General features: G+C 50.7%; 2 protein-coding genes and 1 long non-coding RNA gene across 7 annotated transcripts; 1 reads left to right on the forward strand and 2 right to left on the reverse strand.

Annotated features, from left to right (window-relative positions):
* Window positions 1–412: 412 nt before the first annotated feature.
* Window positions 413–14,818, reverse strand: DHX34 (DExH-box helicase 34). 5 transcript variants are annotated; one of them, XM_032227532.1, is made up of 16 exons: window positions 14,183–14,818; window positions 13,787–14,098; window positions 12,610–12,867; window positions 12,087–12,189; window positions 6,980–7,197; window positions 6,197–6,371; window positions 5,720–5,919; window positions 5,267–5,368; window positions 4,792–5,049; window positions 3,158–3,331; window positions 2,764–2,869; window positions 1,817–1,923; window positions 1,462–1,737; window positions 1,124–1,303; window positions 854–1,004; window positions 413–728 (listed from the first exon to the last, which is right to left on the reverse strand). In XM_032227532.1, exons 1-16 carry the CDS (start codon window positions 14,732–14,734, stop codon window positions 586–588), a joined length of 3,315 nt encoding a protein of 1,104 aa, XP_032083423.1. In that variant the 5' UTR covers window positions 14,735–14,818; the 3' UTR covers window positions 413–585. The 5 variants fall into 5 exon arrangements, with proteins under 5 accessions (XP_032083423.1, XP_032083421.1, XP_032083420.1 ...); XM_032227530.1 differs by having other exon boundaries at window positions 2,776–2,869; window positions 5,267–5,919; XM_032227529.1 differs by having other exon boundaries at window positions 5,267–5,919.
* On the forward strand, window positions 14,586–18,114 carry LOC116515468. Its single transcript, XR_004256258.1, has 3 exons — window positions 14,586–14,677; window positions 15,000–15,642; window positions 17,604–18,114. It is a non-coding gene; the product is annotated as an uncharacterized LOC116515468 (long non-coding RNA).
* On the reverse strand, window positions 15,721–18,981 carry C5AR1 (complement C5a receptor 1). Its single transcript, XM_032227534.1, has 2 exons — window positions 18,928–18,981; window positions 15,721–17,174 (listed from the first exon to the last, which is right to left on the reverse strand). Exon 2 carries the CDS (start codon window positions 17,153–17,155, stop codon window positions 16,079–16,081), a length of 1,077 nt encoding a protein of 358 aa, XP_032083425.1. The 5' UTR covers window positions 17,156–17,174; window positions 18,928–18,981; the 3' UTR covers window positions 15,721–16,078.
* Between the last annotated feature and the right edge of the window lie 770 nt (window positions 18,982–19,751).

Consider the following 19,751-nt stretch of genomic DNA (forward strand, 5'->3'; position numbering starts at 1 on the left):
AATTTCTATTGCCATTCGAACATTGGTATAGTTGATTTTATTAACTTTATTAACTCATAATCCCAGCTTAAAATTAGCATATTTTATTTTAGCAGAATGGTTAAAAATGTGCTGGTTGATGACCGCAATAAAATAAGTAATGCGTGACAATTAGAGTAAGCCCACATCAGTTCAAGGCTTTCGCAGCAATGTCAGGCGTGTCCCACAGGGACTCATTCACCTCGATGGGGTCAAATGATGTTTAGCAATAGCAACAGCAGTTAGACTTATATACCGCTTCATAGGGCTTTCAGCCCTCTCTAAGCGGTTTACAGAATCAGCATATTGCCCCCAACAACAATCCGGGTCCTCATTTCACCCACCTCGGAAGGATGGAAGGCTGAGTCAACCCTGAGCCGGTGAGATTTGAACCGCTGAACTGCAGATAGCAGTCAGCTGAAGTGGCCTGCAGTGCTGCACCCTAACCACTGCGCCACCTCGGCTCTTTGTTGGGGAGCAACCAGCATCGCCTTCTTCTGGGCTCATCCTCCGAGCACAGCCAGTTCCAGGGAGTGATCCAACAGTGAGAACCAGCTCAGGGTCCTTTCACAGGTGCCCCCGATGCTGCTTCTGATGCTTCAGGATTTCTGTGGGTGTGAGATGCAGGCTGTCCTGGCAGACGGCACAGTGGTAGAGCTGCTGCAGGCCAGAGGTGCCAGAGGTAGCCTCCGCCGCACCCCTTCTGGGCCCTGGGGGAGCAGAGAAGGCACAATGAGAGGGACCCCAATGCTCCAGCTCTGCAGATGAGACCCTGCCCCTCTCCTTCCCAAATGCCAGGAGACCCTGCTGAAAATGCAGCAACGGAAGTACTTGCCTTTGTGGCCAAGCTCCCTGTCCTGAGGGTCAGGAGACCGGCAGGCCTCTTCATGGGCCACACGCTCCAGAGGTGTGAAGGGCATGTAGAGGTCGCATCGAGGGCATGTCCAGAAGCTGCGCAGGCAGTCACTGTACAGGTCTCCCTCCCCCTGCAGGGGTGTAAGGAGGCAGTAGTCACAGGGTGGGTGGGCTGCTGCCCCCTCCCACAGCCAGGAACGAGAAACACCCCCCCCCCATCCCAGGAGTTCTTCCTTCAACCTGGACTCACTGCCAGACAATTGAACGTCAGGAACTCGCCAATCCTGTAGCCACCTTTCACCTCGTGGGGCACCAGCTGCATCCCCTGGAAGAAGCTGGGCAGCCCCTTAGCCTCCCCAGGCGCCACCCGAGGGCCCACATACAGGTGCTGCTGCTCCAGCGGGGTCATTCGCCGGAGGCTGTACTGGACCTAAAGGGACAACCAGAGATGCTCAGACTGGAAGCAGAGGGGCCGAGCCCCTCCGCCTGACTAGCACTCCCTAACCCAGCAGCCACAGCCTCTCTCCAGACAGCAGCCTACCAGTTCTGGCCAGCCTCCACCTGCCTCCCTATGACACAGCCACGCACCTCCGTCTTCAGGAAGCTCAACAGTTCGTGTGTGAGTTGGCACACCTCTAAGGCGCTGGGTGGTGCCTCTGTCTCTTTCTCTTCCTCAGCCTGGCCTGCCAATCTTTGCAGACACCTGTCCAACACTTTGTCCCAAGAGGCCCGGAGGCGTAGGGCAATGCCGAGTACCCGCACGGCCGCCTCTGCCACGGGGACCTGGAGCTCAAGCCAGGAGTCAGCCACAATGCGTGTACAGTCAGCATTGGTATCGAGAGAGCGGGCCAAAAGCAGTAGCACCTGTGGGAAAGAGCAGCTGTTTCAGGAAGGAGAACCCAAGGGGCAGAGCGAGACACAGAGCCTGCCAGAGTCCTCTCACCTGCAGTGCCGGCAGGCGGAGACAGTTCACCAGGTAGGGCTTGTGGGTCTCCAGCAAGGAGACGAAGAACAGGACTTGGGGGTGGCTGGTCATCCTCTCCTTGGCATCTGTGGGCAGGAAGGCCACTCCCTCAGGTTCCTCTGAAAGCCCCTCCCCGTCCTTCCTAAACTCTGGGAAAATCTCCTTCCCGCCCTTGAGGGCCCTCCAGCTGGACCAGCCATGAAGGGAAAGGGCAGCCTGGTTGCGGCTTCGTACAACGTCCACTTCCTGGCTGCCTCAGGGCAGCCTTTCCAGAACCCAGGGCTGCCAGCTGCCCTCCAGGTGCAGAAGAAAGCCAGATCCAAAAGTCCCTACGCCTTATTTCAATCATGACATGAATAAAACACAATCAATCAAAGAAGGCGTGGAATGATAAGTACATAATAAATCCCACAATAGAAACAGAAGTTGTCACTTGTGAATTGGGTTGACAGGAGGAGTTGCTGATTCTAAAAAATATTATCCAAGGTTTTCCTGCACTGCAAATCTGGTTGACTTTTTTCTTTCTTTCCCCAGTCTGCTCAGGACGCAGCACTCAGCCAGCCCATTTCAAGAATCCACTCTGCCATTCAAACCGTTGCAGAGGAACGGACCATCACACGTGGCAAGAATGGTAAATAAGCAGCAACAGAAGCGTCAGATGGACAAGGCTCATTCCCACCCCACCCCCACCCCCACGCTTTTTCCCCAGTGAAATTATTTACTCCTTCTGTGAAATAATCCTGGGATGAAAACCTGGGTTTTCCCTCCTCCTCCCCCCACTAACTTCATTTCAAAGTCAGGCTGGAATCAGGATGTCCAGTCCAGAAGACCTCCAAGGAATACCGGGAAAACCAGAGAGAAGCTCCCGACTCTCTCGGGGCAGCGGGAGTCGAGATTCTCCCGGGGCCGATGGGCTTCCTCCTCACCTGGGTCCTTACCAGCCTTGGAGCCCGAATGCAGCAGTTCTGGGTCATCAGCAAAGACACTGGTTGGGTGCAGGACAAGGCCGGCTTTCTCTCTCGTGTGGAAGATCTGGAGGGCAGACAAGGATGGTTTCACCGGTTCTTTCAACTGTTTATACGGCGTATTCTTTTGTTTCGTGCTTAACTGCTGCCAGCCACCCAGATCATGTGCAAGATTTAAGACAGGCGGCTGTACAGACTGAAGCAATAAAAAAAACAAGGAATAAGCAAGTAGGGGGGAGTCACAGCAGGGGACCAATTAGGGGACCATCAACTTCTAGGAAGACCTTCCCCCTGCAACGCCAGGCCTGACTCCAACCCCCTTTGACCTCCAGGGGGGCAGAGCAGGGACACCTGCCTGTTCCGAATCCTTGCGGGTCTCGTTGAAAGGGTCGGGGGCAGCCAGCTGAGGGTAAAGGCCCCGAGCCAGCACCAGCTGCAGTAGAGCCAGCTGGCCAGTCGAGAGCCTGTGGCCTTCACAGGCAGCCGCCTGCAGCTCCTCCATATCATGCCGCAGCTGAAAATTCACATCCTGCAAGGCGACAATACAACCAGCCGCCTGCAGGTGCAGAAAGGCAGACACAGGCAGGCCCCCCGCTCCCTCTCCCAGCACTGAGCCCCAGTGGCCCCCAAGTGCCTCCGGGGGCCCTCTAGAAAGCCCCCATTCCAGCCTCCCCATGTTGCGGACGCCCACTTCTGGGTGAGGCAGGAAGCCTCCGTGTGCTTTCCAAAGTGCCCAACGTTCCTTCCAGAGGCCAAGACGCCACCGCCCACCCAAGAGAGGGAGCCTGCCGCTCCCACAGAAGCAGCCACTGAAAAGAGGAGGAGGAGGAGGAGAGGGAAGGTGCCCCATTGTCCTTAGAGTAGGGCCAACGCTTGGTGGGTGTGCAAAAAGCTAGAAAATTCTGGATTCAAGTACAAGCCCTGATTCAGGGGATTTTAAAAACTGGTGAGTTTTTCTTTTGGAGTTCACGGACGAGCCATTGGGGAAAAGTCATGGGAGGCTTCGTTTCTTCTTTGGAGACGTCCTGCTTCTCATCCAAGAAGAAGCAAAACGTCTTCGAAGAAAAACCAGGAAGCCCAGTTGCTTCTTGAAAAAACACCTTTGGGGGACAACCGTGACCTGGATGAGAGAGAATCTCCATATCACGGAACTTTCTTTTCATCCGTGCAGTGAGATTTTTGTGTGCACAGATTCAGCATTAAAAGTAGTCCACAATTTGGGCCGTGACAACCAGCATGTACCCACGACATGGGGCCACGTGATCATTATTTGTGACCTTCCCAGTCAGTTTCTGACAAGCCAAGTCAATGGGGGCCTGGATTCACTTCACAAACGTCTGATTTACTTAACAACCACGATGATTTGCTTAACAACTGTGGCAAGAAAGGCTGTAAAATCAGGCATGGCTCACGTAACAACCACATTGCTTAGCAATGGAAATTCTAGTCCCAATTGTGGCCATTAAGTCCACTATGCGTTGCTGACTCTAGAGGGGGCGGCTGTCTGAAGATGTTTCCATGGTCAGGTGGCCAGCATGACATCACGGAGCCCTGTTACTTTCCCACCCAAGTGGTACCTGTTTAATCTACCCACATTTGCTTTCAAACTGCTAGGTTGGCAGGAGCTGAGGTGAAGACGGAGGTCTCAAACCTGAGTTGCTGGCTTTCCAGCCAACAAGCTAGCATCTCAACCATCCTGCCACCCCATAACCACAGAGCAAGCGGTAAGTTTATAACTGTACGTATAACTGCTATGAAAATCAGAAGCTGCTTTTCTTTGTATCTTTTTCCCCTCTCTTGATTTTTGCTTTCTCTTTTAATTCTTTCTTTTCCTTCTTCTCTTCTTTATATTAGCTTGTATTTTTACAAGCTTTTTAAAAATCTGTAATAAAAATTGTGTGTGTGTGTGTGTGTAGAGAGAGGGGGGGGAGAGAGGAGGGGGGAGAGGGAGAGTGCAAGTCAGCTGGCCCTTCCCCTCATTTGCCCCACCTGAATGTCTAGGCAGGAACTGCCCTCCTCCTCTTCCCCAGATGAACAACCGCGCCCTCCTCCTCCTCCTCCTCCTCCTCCTCCCTCTTGCTGCTCCTCTTCCTGCAGCCGCAACAGCTTCCTTCGGCGGCCCCCCCGCTGCTGATGCTCCCGCTTGAGTCTGTGCAGCTCTCGGTGTTCCCGCCTCCTCCTCTGTCGAGCATAGGAGCTGCAAGGCCGAGCAGGGGGGCACAGCAGTCGGTGGTCCTGCAGCAATTCCTGGCAGAGCAACCGGAGGGAAAAGATAGGCCACCCTTGCTCAAGGCTGTGGAAGCCCCCTCCCGCCTCTCCTCCTCTCCACAAAGGGTGTCCTTGCGAGGGAAGACAAAGAACGGCACAACCTCTCCATGTCACCAAGACAACCACACCACCAGGCGCCCAGCTTCCTCTGCCTAGCGGCCATCCTCACTCCCAGCCCTCCTCAACGGACACCAACCTGAAACTGGCGCCGCAGATTGGCCGCCTCATAGAGCCGGTGCTCCTCCAGGCCCCGACGCCGGCACCATCGCTGGGATCCTCGGCAATTGGCCGCTTTCTCCTGCCAGCCAAAGACAAGGGAAGCCTGACTTGCGTGGCCCAGCTCTGTCCCCACGCAAGGCCTTCCCATCCCCTGGCCTGGAGCAGGAATGGAGCTTGGCTGGAAGGATGCTGCCGCAAATGGGGTGCCAGTTGCCAAGCCGAAAGAGCAAAGGGGAAATGCCGAGAGAAGATCCAGGGAACCCAGAGAAATATTCCGGCACGAGGGCCCTGGGTTGGGAAAGAAGCCTGGAAGGAGATCCTCCCACCTGACGCTCCTCTGGCTCTCGAGGAAGATGCCGCACAGGAAGAGAAGGACTGGCACGTCGAGCTCTTCACGCTGCACCTGTGGCCCTTCCCGCGCCCTGCCTACCTGGACCCAGGCGTTGAAGATATTCAGAAGGGTCAGGGGGTCTCCCAGTGGGCTCCCCAGGCTTCGCCGGGCTGCCAGGCACTCCAGGTCCCTGTGCCCCCCGCCCCTGTGCAGGAAGGGAGAGGGCACGCTGAGGACGGCGGCAATGGTGAGCGTGGGGGCAGCGAGGTCCAGGAGCGTCCCCAACACCAGCATCTTCCCTGCAGAGGGAGACAGGGCGTGAGGCAGCAGGCAGTGCCCCTCCAGGCAGCCCCTCCCCCCTGCCAGAGAAGGCCCCACCCACACTTTCCAGCAAGGTTCAGCCCAATGCCCACCCCACGGAACTCAAGCTGAGCCCTGCACGGAGCTGTCAGTTCCAGGAAGACACACCAGGCCGATGACGAGATGACGAGGAGTCTGGAAGCAGCCCAGCAAACTGGACCCGAGAGGAGAGAGAAGCCTTGATCCTCAGGGCTGCCAGCTGCACCCATCACTCACCGATCACCACATCCACCGGCAGCTGAGCCAGGAGAGTCCCAATGGGCGTTAGGGCCTCTGCTGAGTCCAGGGCACCCTGATGCTTTAGGTAGCCCAGGGCGGCCTCCAGGCTGGCCTGAGGGGGCGGCTCCAGGAAAGGGAACTCTCGGGGGTCGCCTAAGCCCATGCTCTTCATCTGGGGACAGAAAGCGGGCGGCTTCGTTTTAACAAGCAGGCCGAGGATGGCCCCCAAGGATGGCCAGGCTCTCCTACCCGTTGGGTCCAACTCCCCTCTGCTGCTCCCCTGAAGGACGGGAGGGGTTCTTTCTCAAGGCCACGGGAAGACGGCCAAATCCAAGGGTTTGTTCAGGGTTGACCTAGGAAGACCCAGAGGGGCCCCTGGAAGACGCTTCTTCTGTGCCCAGAACTGGCCAACTGGCCTCGGATCTCCAGAGCCCAGACAGGAAACAACTTTTCTCATCATCTACTGCCCATCCACCCGCCTCCCCATGCTGGGAGTGGAACATGGGGCTTTCCGCAAAGCAGGGAGGTGGTGGTGGCTCTTCTCAGAAGACCTCCATGAAGGAAGCACTTCCCCAGCCGCAGGGCAGCCAGGCATCAGCCAGCATCTCTGCATCTGGAGGCCAAAGCCTCCCTGAGCATTCACAGACCACGCAGCCTGCAGCCCTTCCCTCTGTGCAGTTACGGGGCCGTCTGAGGCATCCAGAGGGGGCTTTCCCGTGACATCCCCCCCACCCCCCCAACACACAGCCTTGAATCACTGCTGCCATGGAGCAAGCCTACCTGTAAAATCAGAGCATCCAGTGCCACCCGCTGGATCTCTGGCACTGGGTAGGGGGCAAAATTGTCATAGTCCGATTCAGCGTAGAGGCGGTAGCAGACCCCGGGCCCAGTGCGGCCTGCCCGGCCCTTGCGTTGCTCAGCACTGGCTCGGCTGATCCAGAACTCCTGGAGGCGATGCAGCTTGGCCTTGGAGTCATAGCTCAGCTCTTTCACCTTTCCTGAAAAGAAGGGGTGGCGGGGACAACAAGGAAGAGAGGAAGAAAAACTTTGGAAGGAGAGATATCAAAGTAGGTCTCCCAAGAAGTTTGTAAGCTGTAATCAGTAGGCCGATGCCATGAGGCTGGCTCCTTGCAGCTATGGAATAACCCTTTCAAGACCCTGATGAGAGATCCGCACAAGTCTATATATAGGTGGTCATTACAGTGTGTTTTTCTCTCTCTCCCATCATGTATTTGTTTTCTCTCGTGTCCGAGCTGAACGGTAAGGGAATTCATCTCCATGTATATTTATGTATATGAACCACTGTTAATTGTCTGTGCGCTGTGTTTTGCTCTTGAGTTTATCTCATACTAATCACACTGCCAAAACTCTGGCACATTGGAGTATCCCAAGGCTCTGTTTTAGGTACTCTTCAGCATCTTCATCAGTGATTTGGATGAGGGGATAAATGGGGAACTCATCAAATTTGCAGATGACACCAAGCTGGCAGGAATAGCCAACACTCCAGAAGATAGGCTCAAGATACAGAAGGATCTTGACAAACTTGAACATTGGGCAGTATCTAATAAAATGAAATTCAAGGGTGAAAAGAGTAAAGTTCTACATTTAGGCAAGAAAAACGAAATGCACAGGTACAGTATAGGAGGTACCTTGCTCAACAGTAGTAACTGTGAGAGAGATCTTGGAGTCCTGGTGGACAATCATTTAAATATGAGCCAGCCGTGTGCAGCAGCTGCCAAAAAAGCCAACACAGTTCTAGGCTGCATCAACAGAGGAAGAGAATCAAGATCAGGTGAATACCACTTTATTATGCCTTGGTAAGGCCACACTTGGAATACGGCATTCAGTTTTGGTTGCCATGATGTAGAAAAGATGTGGAGACTCTGGGAAGAGTGCAGAGAAGAGCAACAAAGATGATTAGGGGACTGGAGGCTAAAACATATGAAGAACGGTTGCAGGAACTGGGTATGTCTAGTTTAATGAAAAGAAGGACTAGGGGAGACATGATAGCAGTGTTCCGATATCTCAGGGGTTGCCACAAAGAAGAGGGAGTCAAACTATTCTCTAAGGCACCTGAGTGTAGAACAAGAAGTAATGGGTGGAAATTAATCAAGGAGAGAAGCAACTTAGAACTGACAGAACAATTAATCAGTGGAACAACTTGCCTCCAGAAGTTGTGAATGCCCCAACACTGGAACTCTTTAAAAAGATGTTGGATTGCCATTTGTCTGAAAAGGTATAAGGTTTCCTGCCTAGGCAGGGGGTTGGACTAGAAGTCTTCCAAAGTCGCTTCCAACTCTGCAATTGTATTGTATTGTATTGTAATGTTAAAATAAGAATAGATGTGTATAAAGAATTTGTTGATAAAGCTATAACTATTATGACACCAAAAAAATGTTTTTAGATGACACACTGATTGATGATGAAATGTTTTTTTTAAAGGAAAAAAAAGTTTTATAAACAAAAGAAGCAGTAGCAGGCCCACTGCCATCAAGGTTAATGGCCAGTGCGGAATTCCAAAGTTTAATTATACCTTGTATAATCATATAATTATAATAATTATTATAGATGATGAGGGAAGAATTCAATACAAAGTGGAAGAAAAGAAGCATATTATTCATAAATACTTCACATAACTATATGCGCAAGATAGTATGGAGGAAATCAAAATAAAACATTATTTAAACATAGAAAAGATAACACCAACCTCAAAAGAACAAAGGGAGACAATAAACAGGCCAATAACTTTTGCTGAAGTGGAATTAGGCCTGAAAAACCAGAAAAATAATAAAACCCCAGGACCAGACGGAATACCGGTGGAGCTATACAAATATAACAAAATAATATTGGAAGAGCTAGGAGTGGAAATGTTGAATGAAGTTTTAGGAAAAGCCAAGATACCTGAATCATGGACAGAAGCAATAATATTGCTAATCCCAAAAGAAGAAACCAATCTACAAGAAATTCAAAATTACAGGCCAATTTCATTATTAAACTCCGATTATAAAATATTTGCAGCAATTATGGCAGGAAGAATTAAACAGGTTTTAAATGAACGAATACATCCAGACCAAAATGAATTTTTACCCCACAGACAAAAATAATACGAGGGTCATCCTAGACATAATAGAGTATTACGAGGCGCATCCAGAAAAGCAAATGGTTCTGGTTTTCCTTGATGCACAAAAAGCATTTGACAACGTAATCTGGAAATTTATAATAACACTATTGGATGAGATGAAATTCTGAGAAAAATTTATAAAAATGATAGAAGGATTTTATAACACTCAAGACAGCCAAAGTTCTGATGAACGGAGATCTAACAGAAAAAATTGAAATAAAAAAAGGAGTCAGACAGGGATGCCCCCTCTCTCCTCTGCTGTTTATATTGACTCTGGAAATTTTACTAAATGAAATTCGGAAAGACCAGGGAATAAAAGGTTTAAGACTCAAAAATGAAGAAAATATAAGGCCCAAGCCTATGCTGATGACTTAGTATTTGTTCTAGAGGATCCATTAGAATCCAGCTTGAAATTAATTCAAAAATTAGAAGAATATGGCGAAGTGGCAGGACTAAAGATCAATAAAGACAAAACAAAAATGATAACCAAGAACATGACAAAAAAGCAAGAAGAGGAACTGGAAGTAGCAACCAGAATGCAAACAACTAAGAAAGTGAAATACTTGGGGGTGTCGGCAAAATGTTCTACAATTAAAGGCAATAATCATAATAAATTAGTGATACAAATAAAGAAAGATTTAGAAAATTGGAAAAATATTCAGGTTATCACTCATGGGACGGACGTATAGCGACAATTAAAATGAATATCTTACTAAGAATCATATTCCTATTGCAAGCCGCACCTATTAATTCGGGTAAAAAATTCTTTCAAGAATTAAATAAAATAACCGCTAGGTTCATTTGGCAGGGACAAAAAACGAGGATTAAACTAAAGTCAATGCAAAACAGCAAGGAGAGGGGAAGCTTAGCATTACCAAATTGAGATTTACACGCATCGGCAATAACAATAACATTGGTGAAGGACTGGATAGAGCTAAAAAATAAAAGAATTTTGACTTTAGAAGGCCATGACCTGCAAGCAGGCTGGCATACATTCCTATGGGATGATAAAAATAAAACACACAAATACTTTCAAAATCATTTAATCAGAAGAGCGTTATTGCAAAAATGGCTCAAAATCAAAAAAATCCACTATGTGAAAATCCCAAATTGGCTATCACCGACAGAAAGGACGACTCACCTAAATTTTACAGATTTGAACAAAATCCTAAGATACAGAGACTTAATTGCCAGGGTTGATAGGGAGAAGCATAAAATGGAAGAGGAAATTGTGAAAGAACAAATGATAAAATGGGCACAGAACTTTGGCTATAATATTGAATTAGACAAATGGGAAAAATTTTGGGGAATAAATTTAAAAATGACACTATCAGTTGCATACAAGGAAAACCAGTACAAAATGTTTCACACCTGGTACCAACAAGGTTAGCTAAAATCTTAACAAATACCTCCCCAAAATGTTGGAAATGCGAATCAATACACGGAACATATTACCATTTATGGTGGACCTGTGAGGAGGCTAAAATTTTTTGGAAAAGGATCAAAAATTGGCTGGAGGCAATAACAGTGGTTAAAATAAAATGGAAACCTGAAGTTTTTTTAATTAGGAATTATGTCTGTGAAATACAAAAAAGAAATCCAGTATTTAATACTACATATGATTATGGCGGCAAGGATTGCCTTTGCTCAGAAATGGAAAAAAAATTAAGCGAAGCGAAGATGAAATAATAAGAAAGATTATGGACTGTGCCGAAATGGATAAACTAACTAAAGAAATCCAGGGAAAAGAAGAATCAGAATTCTACCAGATATGGGATAAATGGAGGTATAGGTGGATGGAGGAAAGAAACAAAAATCAATGAAGGAATATAACAAAACTCAAAAAATAATAGTTATGAGTAAAATAAGAGGTTTAAGAATGGTGAAATCCAAATGAAATACAATAGAAGGGGAAATAACATAAGGTGAGCGGTATCGCTTGATGATTGCTATTATAAAAAACAGGAAGTTCCTGTTCGTATTGTATTGTATAAATGTGGTGTACGTCTATTTTTTCTGTGTGTGTATTTTACATGTTTGTTAATAAAAATCTTTTTAAAAAAGAAAGAAAGAAAAGAAGGACTAGGGGAGACATGATAGCAGTGTTCTGATATCTCAGGGGCTGCCACAAAGAAGAAGGAGTCAAGCTATTCTGCAAAACACCGGAGGGCAGGACTCCGGGTGGAAACCAGTGGTGGGGTCCTAACTGGTTTACTACTGGTTCGCTGAGAGAGGGTGTTTTGCACCCTCTTTATCTTGGACCAGTTTGGGCCATTCTAAGGAGAGGAAAGACAGAATTGCACAAAACAGCCCAGACTGATTAATCCCGACTCCATTCGGGGGGGGGGGGGGCATGTCTGTCCCCACAGTGTAGCATTATGGAGATGACCTGGAAGGGAACATCCAGAAGCTCTACAAAAGCAACAAGGGCAGAAACACGGTCGGAGTCCTGGGAAAGGAGAAATAACACATATGAACCCCGTGCACCAAATCAGATCACTACGCCCCAGGATACCAGGAAGGCCCTCCGGTGGGAGTCTGTTTGGGGCCGTCTTCCTCCCCTCCATCTTATGCCCCAGGAAGGAGGTGGCCTGAGTCTCTTCTTTCCCTTCTGCCCCTGCTGCTTCTGGAATGGCTTCGCCTGAATATTCCCTCCAGAGTCAGCTCCACGGAAAGCCTCTTTCCTGCACCATGGTTTGATTCCTGGGTGAAAAAAAGCAGCTTTCCCCCATCCGCCAAACCCAGAGGGGCAGGAAGAACTCTCACCTGCATCCACAACAAACCGGACCCCATCAATGGTCACGGAAGTCTCGGCAATGTTGGTGGAAATGATGCACTTCCGGACTCCAGGGGGAGCAAGGTCAAAGACCTGAAAGGGAAGGTCAGCGGTCATTAAGAGGTTCTGGGGTGTATTGTTTTTTTTAAAAAGTAAATCGCATCTCTCTAGCCAGAGAAAGGTAACAGAAACTGCCACAGAAACCTGGAAATCTATCCTTAGCTGCCACCCCACAAAAACTCTGATTCTACATTTGTGAACAGCTTAGAGAGTGAAGCGCTATGGGGTGGTATGTCAGTCAAAGTGCTGTTGCTAAGATTTCTCCTCTTTCGCTGAAAAAAAAATGCAAGGATATCAAAACCCAACAAGCTGAAAGAGCCCCAAAATTCCAGCCACACCCCATCTGGTGAGATCACCACACTGGATTTAATTGGCCACTGCTCTCCATAACAATCTTCCCACTGTTGAAAGCGGGATGAGGCAGTTTGCCTTCTGCAGCCCTCTTCCGCTCACCTTGTCCTGCTCGGTCACAGAGAGGGTGCTGTGCAGAGGAAGGACCACCCAGCGCTTGGTGAAGGCCGCGTAAGACTGTGCAGCCTCCACCACCGCCCCAATCTCAGCCACCCCGCTGAGGAAGATGAGCAGGTCTCCCCTCTCCTCTGGCGGGTACTTGTGGTCGATGGCCTGAAGCACCCGTAGGAAGGGCTGCACGCCCAGTCGCTCCCTGCGCCCACGGCTGCTTTCCTCAGGGCGGATGGGTTCATAGATGACCTGCATGGAACAGGAGGTCACGTTGGGCCGCCTGCTCTGCCTTCAAACTACAATTGTAAGCCTATTATTAATTGATGTATGAAATCCGCATGCTATAAAAGATGGCAAATCTGAGGAACAACAAGCAAACCCACACTTCCCAGAAGGGGCTTCGGCCAGAACACCAGCAGGCCAGGCCTTCCATTTCTCGGGAGAACCTTGCTCCAAAAGGCAGGCCTGCTCTGGACCAGTTTCTGGGGGTCTTCAAGGGCAGCCCCAGGTACAGTGAATTGCAGTAGCCAAGCCACAAGGAGACTAGCCCCTGCGTGACTGACTGCACGGCCTTCTACTCTGAGAAAGAGCCCAATGGGCACCTCAGCTGAGTTGTGCAAAAGCCTTCACTCTGTGAGCAGGAATTGAGAATCCAGGAACGTCCCCCGATTGTGCACCCATTTGAATGGGGACATGTCACCCCACATCCATAGAACACCCCCAGATCTGGGTGACCCAAACACAGCCACTCAGTCCTGGTGGGTTTGGGGACAGCTCCACCCCAGCCAAAGCAGCACAGCCTCTAAGCACAGGGCAGCCGGTCGGAAGGTGCAACATCAGCAAATTGATGATACCAAACCCAGGAGCTCTGTGTAGATGCTGACTAGGTGGGGGGAGCAAATACAGCCCCCAAGACCACAAAATGGGCCTTCAACACAACCTGCATGGAGCAGCCCAGGAGGACCCCGTGTGGAAAGCCGCCCTTTGAGAGATCAAGAAGCACAGCAACACAGCGGCTGGATGTTTGGAAGGCTCCCTAAAACAAAGGCCCCTCCTCATTCTGCCCCCTGGCTGGGAGGGTCCCAGGGCAGAAGCTGCAGAGGCAGCCTTGGGACGGCCTCCCCCCCCCACCCTCTCCCCCATGTTCCCCTCCCCGCATCCTCCTCACCGTGATGGGGAAGAGGCGCCCAGGGACCTGGATGACAGGAGCCTCCCCAAAATAGTCGGCGAAGAGCCGGATGTTGATGGTGGCCGACATGAGCACCAGCTTGAGGTCGGGCCGGGAAGGCAGCAGGCGGCGCAGGACACCCAGCAGGAAGTCGCCGTGCAGGTGCCGCTCGTGCACCTCGTCCACAATCAGCACCCGGTAGGCGGGCAGCGCGGGCTCCCGCTGGGCCTGGCGCAGGAGCAGCCCTTCGGTCAGGAAGACGACGCGCGTGGCCGGCGAGCGGGCGCTTTCGAAGCGGATCTGGTAGCCCACCTGCGCGGGGAACGGAGAGGGGTCGCTCCCGGCCCCGCGCGGCGCCCCGCCGCCCGCCCCGCCCCGCCCGCCCGCGGGCCTCACCTGCTCCCCGAAGCGGCCCAGGCTCTCGCGGGCCACGCGCTGGGCCAGCGCCACGCAGGCCAGGCGCCGCGGCTGGGTGCAGGCCACGTGGGCGTAGCCGGCGGCCAGCAGGAACTGGGGCACCTGCGTGGACTTGCCGCAGCCCGTGTCCCCGGCCACCAGCACCACCGGGCTGCCTGCCAGCGCGGCCAGCAGCGGCTCCCGCGAGCGGGCGATGGGCAGGGCGGCGCGCTCCCGCTGCAGCCGCGCCAGCCGGGCCAAGCTCCGCCGCTGCGCGAAGTCCAGGAAGCGGAGCAGCGCCAGGCCGAAGCGGCGCGCCAGCGGCGGAGACACGCCGGGCGCCTCTCGCCGGGGCAGCCGCAGGTTCAGGCGGCACCTGGGATCGTAGGCCGGCCGGTCCCCCGCGCCGGAGCCCCGCCGCTCGCAGAAGCCCCGCAGGCGCCGGAGGAAAGCCCAGAAGTCCTCCAGCTCCTGGCCGCCGCAGCCCGGCGGGAAGTAAGCGGCCTCCAGGCGGGCGCGGGTGGCGGGGCAGTCCCAGCCCTCCGCCGCCATCCCGGCGCTTCCCTCGGAGGCGCTGCAGGCGCTGCTGGGGCGAGAAGCCTGGGAAGCTGCCGGGGGGGGGGGCGGGAGAGGGGGGCGGAGACAGCGAGGCCCCGCCCCCAAGCTCGGCCAGGTGAGCCGAGAGCTTCGATCCTTTGTGGGAGGTTTGTGCGCATGAGCGCCTGGGTTGCCCTGGCTGGAGGGTTGAATGGACGGATCTTCTTCTTCAGCCACGCGAGTCTTCGTTTTCCTTTTTAAAATTCACCATTTTCCACAGAGATCTCCCCTTCGTGGATTACTGCCTCGTCGTGGCGAAGGGGCTTGCTTAGCTCAAGGAAGCTGTGAGCTCTGCCGTGCAGGGTCACCCAAGACGGACAGGTCGTAGCAGAGAGCTCTACCACAAACGGGATCCACTGGAGAAGGAACGGGCCGATCGCTCCGGTACCTTTGCCATGAAAACCCCACGGACAGCACCAAAACGGCAAAAACGGCCCCCATGGGGTCGCCGTGGATCGGACACCCCTTTGCAACTAACAACAACAAATAACTCAAGGAAGCCAACATCTCCACCACCGCTTCCTATTGTTATCTCTATAGTAACAACCCTACGAGGTGGATCGGGCTGGTTGAGAGGGACTGGCCTAAAGTCACCCAGGCTGGCTTTCGTGCCTCAGGCAGGACTTGAACTCAAGGTCTCCTGCCTTCTAGCCTAGTGCGACAACCATTGGACCACACTGGCTCTCTATCCTGGTTTATTACGGGCTGTTTTTTCTTCCTGCAGACTATTCTCATCTACTGTAGCTTTTTTATCTACCACATAGTGGGATTGTTGCTCTGGAAGTGCTTGATTGGTGCTGCTTGCTTTGCAATAAAACTGGATCTGCCGTTTGCTTTCCTTGCTCAAACGAATATCCAGGAAGGTGAGTCTGTTGTTTCCTGCATTTAATCCCATGAAAGGAATCAAATCAGGGAAAAGTAGAAGCCTAATGGTGGTGCAGCAAATGGATTGACTTTTAGATGGTATCAGCAGTGCAGTCTGCTCAGAAGTGAAGTGCCATATAAGTTGCAATAAATGAAAGCTTAGTACATCAGAAATATTTCCTAATTTTTATATTCACACACAGACAAACATACTGAAGCAGCAGATGAAAGTTTAGGTAGATTTCTGTCCACTTATTTGCTTTTTACCACTGAATAAGGGGGAAGCGGTGGTCAGGAGAATCAGCGACAATTACTGGGTCTTAGGGGTCCCACTGCATAGCAGAACTAGGGCAGATTGGCCAGAGGGAGCTGCTGTAAATATGTTTCCAGCCAGAGGGGAGCAGCAGCTGCATGGCGGCCTTGCTCGGGAAGGGTTTACACGGTTGTGTTAGTGCTCTGATCCTCCGTGGTGGTGCAGGGCCCCTGAGCGGCTTCTCTGGCCTGGGAAGGGGTTCTTGACACTTCCTCATTCAGGACGTTGCGCAACACAGCACTCAGCGAGCGACAGATTCTAGCCTTGAAGTTTTGGCCCGCAATGACATAGATGACGGGGTTGATGCAGCTGTTGGTGCTGGCGAGAGCCACCGTCAGAGGGTCCAGCTGGTTCAGGGACTGGAAGAGGGGGCTGCTCTGAGTCTGACTGGCGAGAATCAGACCAATGACATGATAAGGAGCCCAGCAGGCAAAGAAGGCCACCACCACCACCAGGACCATTTTCAGGGTCCTCTTGGAGCGCATGAAGCGGCTGCTGTGCACACGCAGAGCCAGCAGCCCGTAGAAGAGGCTGAGGGCTACCGAAGGGATCAGGAAGCCAGTCAGGAAACGCGTGGCTGCCACAGAGACCTCAGCAGTTTGGTGATTTACACCGAAGAGGCCATAATCGACCACGCAGAGCGTGAGGCGGTGATATTCGTAGTATTGCGTTCTTCTGGTCACAAAGGAGGGCAGAGTGAGGAAGGTGGCAAAGCCCCAGGCCGCGCCACACAGTTTCCAGGCTAAGCGGGTTGAACGGTGATTCTGGCACCAGATGGGCTTCAGCACAAGGGCGCACCGATCCATGCTTATCAGGGCCAGCAGCAGAATGCTGGCAAACATGTTGAGGATGACGATAGACGGCAAGAGTTTGCAGGCAAAATCCCCCAGCACCCAATGATTCTCGGAGCCAAGGGACACAGCCAGAACAGGCAGAGACAGGCAGCAGAGGAGGTCTGCCACCGAGAGGTTGAGGAACCAGACGGAGCTCACTGTACGCTGCATCTGGAATCCCACCACCCAGATGACGGCCCCGTTGCCCAGTGTGCCCACTAGAAACACCAGGGCATAGAGCACAATGGCCACCAAGATGATGGGACTCAGGCTGCTCTCCTCCATGCTGAGAGGTATCTCTGTGGTGTTTAAATAGTCGTAGTCAGAAATGTCAGGAAGACCTTCTTCTTCTGTAGGATAATCCATCTCCAAGTGGTGGGGAGTTCTGTAAAGGACAAGAAAGAGAGGAGGTGGGTGTTGCCCCCCCCCCCAAGAGAGGGAGACCAACTTCATCTGTTTCAGGGAAAGGCAATTGCTTTTTAAACCCAGTTTGGACCGCTCTATATTATGGTGAGTTCTCAGTTGTTGGTAAACCATTCTAAGAAGTTCCAAAATGGTTATAAAAAGTCAGTAAATTGTAATGGGGAAGATGAGAAATCAAACTGATGGGGAAAAACATGCTCAAAACATGTCATGGTTGAAAAAAAGCTCAAGCAGCTGAAATAAGGTACAATTAAAGTAAAATGTATGGTTTAAAAAGTGTGGACTAGTTTTAGGAAAAGTCAGGGACACAGCAAGAGGCAGAGTCTGCATATCTAATATTTAGAAATCGTGGCTGAATACAAAGGTAAACATTTTAATCCCACAAACGCAGGTTTCCCACAACATGCTAAATCTAAAGCGTCAAAGTAGAATTGCAGGGTTCCTGGAAGCTGCAGCGTGCAAGCAAAGACACTGAATTATCGTCTGTAGAATATCCTGGCCCTCAAAGGCTGCTCCCACAAACAGCTGGATTGCACACGAGATCGACTGCATCTTGGCCTCATCAAGCGCTGGCAAGCCCAAAATTTCGAAAAACTGCCACTACATGTTCCACAAACAATATTCCACTCATTCACAAACTGCGGGTCAGATCTGTACGGTAGAACAAATTCAGAACTCTACAAGAATTTCAGGCAAAATATAGCACAGTTTCCCTCTTCTTTCCACTTTGGTTTTTAATTGTCTTTTAATTTGCATCCTTTTAGTTTTTGAATGGCCACTGCTGCTGCCTAATTTGTATGTGGTTTTCATTCAGCATTTTATTTTATTCTGTATATATGTATATATATCAATTGTAGATTTTTAGTGCATTTCATTGTAAATAGCCCAGAGAGTTTCAGCTATTGGAGAGCTTTTAAATATTAATAAACAAACTTTGTCAAATTGCTCCTTCTACCATCTTTCCCAAGGCCCACCAAAATGACAGCCTTAGTCCACAGCAGTTCTCCATCTGAGTAAATCTGTCACCTCCACTTCGAGCTAACTTTGTGCTGTGAATATCTTGCCTATTTTGTCTGGTGTTTTCTCATTGCTTATTTTTCATGTTCTTATTTTCCCTGTCATTTAAAACGCAGAATCTTTTTTAGCATTTAGTGGAATCCTAAGAAAAAGAATGTCCAACTTTAAATCTTCAAATGCAAATGGCTTCAGACAGCTTAATTTGGTACGTAGGATCTACGTACGTTGTGTCCGTCAAAAGTTCTGCGGTCACGGATGGGAGAGAAAAACCAGAAAGAATGAGCAAATCTAAAAATATGAATGCGCAGATTTCCCCCACCCCCCCACACATACATTGCCTAATCTGACAGCAAGCAGAAAAACAAATGGATGTTGTTCTTGGGCGTTGTCTTGGATGTACGCAATGAAGCCCACGAAGATCCCAGACAGACGAGAGTGAGGAAGGGGTCTCCTGAAGATAATTCCCATCCCAGATTTAAGAGAAGATGTTTGACCCAGTTTTAAAAACTAAACATTACTTATTAAAACTTCTCAGTTTCTCTGACCTATAGCCAAATCTGCCTTTAGACTAGATGAGATTACTGGGGTGAGTAGGGGTGGTTCTCTCCACTGCCAGAGCTGTTTTGCTCAGGGTGGCCAAGGAAGAAGCCTTGCTGCCCAGGAATGGAGTCGGAAAGAAAAGTAGAAATTGCACTTACGGAGGAGATTTTGCTGTGGTGCCTCTGCTCAAGATGACAATCTTGCAAGGAAGGGCTTAGACACCCTAAAAGAGGAAGCTAGACTTTATTAAAAAAAAAGTGTTCCCTAACCCCAGAGGCTCCAAATTAGGTCAAATGTTAATAGGATATCCTTGTATTTATTGGGTACCTCCATCTCCCAAATGTTGATCCTACAGATCTCCGTTAGGTCCAAAATTCTACTTGGCCCCTAAATAACTGGACACTTTCAGGGCTCTGGAAGAGCAGGTGAGAGACATTCCTTCCTTGGCCCCTGATGACCCCTCAGGCTTACGTGTTTGTCCTGTAGGCTGCAGAATGAAAACACCCACCTGCCTATTGCCTAGGCGATCAGCTTAAACCTAAGCCTCTAGCACCAACTGCTCCAAGTCAGAGAAGGGCACTCGAGGGACAGAGTGGAGTTTTAGTTTCCTTTATTTGTTTCCTTTATTTGTATGCCGCCCTTTTCCCTGGGGGGACTCAGGGCGGCTCACAATTCAAAAAAGTGGGGGGGGAAAGACAAACAGTAGACAATACAACATGTTAAAAAAAGAGCACAACAGTCACACAGTTCGGGTGGGGCTACAATCTTAACCCCAGGCCAGCCGGGACAGCCAGATCTTTAAAGCGGCGCGGAAGGACTGGAGGGTGGTGAGGGTCCGAATCTCCATGGGGAGTTCGTTCCAAAGGGTCGGAGCAGCCACCGAGAAGGCTCTCCTCTGGGTAGTTGCCAGTCTGCACTGGCTGGAAGATGGAATTCGGAGGAGGCCTAATCGATGCGATCGTATCGGTCTAGTGGAGGTAAT

Source organism: Thamnophis elegans, chromosome 12 (assembly GCF_009769535.1).
Source record: "Thamnophis elegans isolate rThaEle1 chromosome 12, rThaEle1.pri, whole genome shotgun sequence".
Classification (NCBI taxonomy): Eukaryota; Metazoa; Chordata; class Lepidosauria; order Squamata; family Colubridae; genus Thamnophis; species Thamnophis elegans.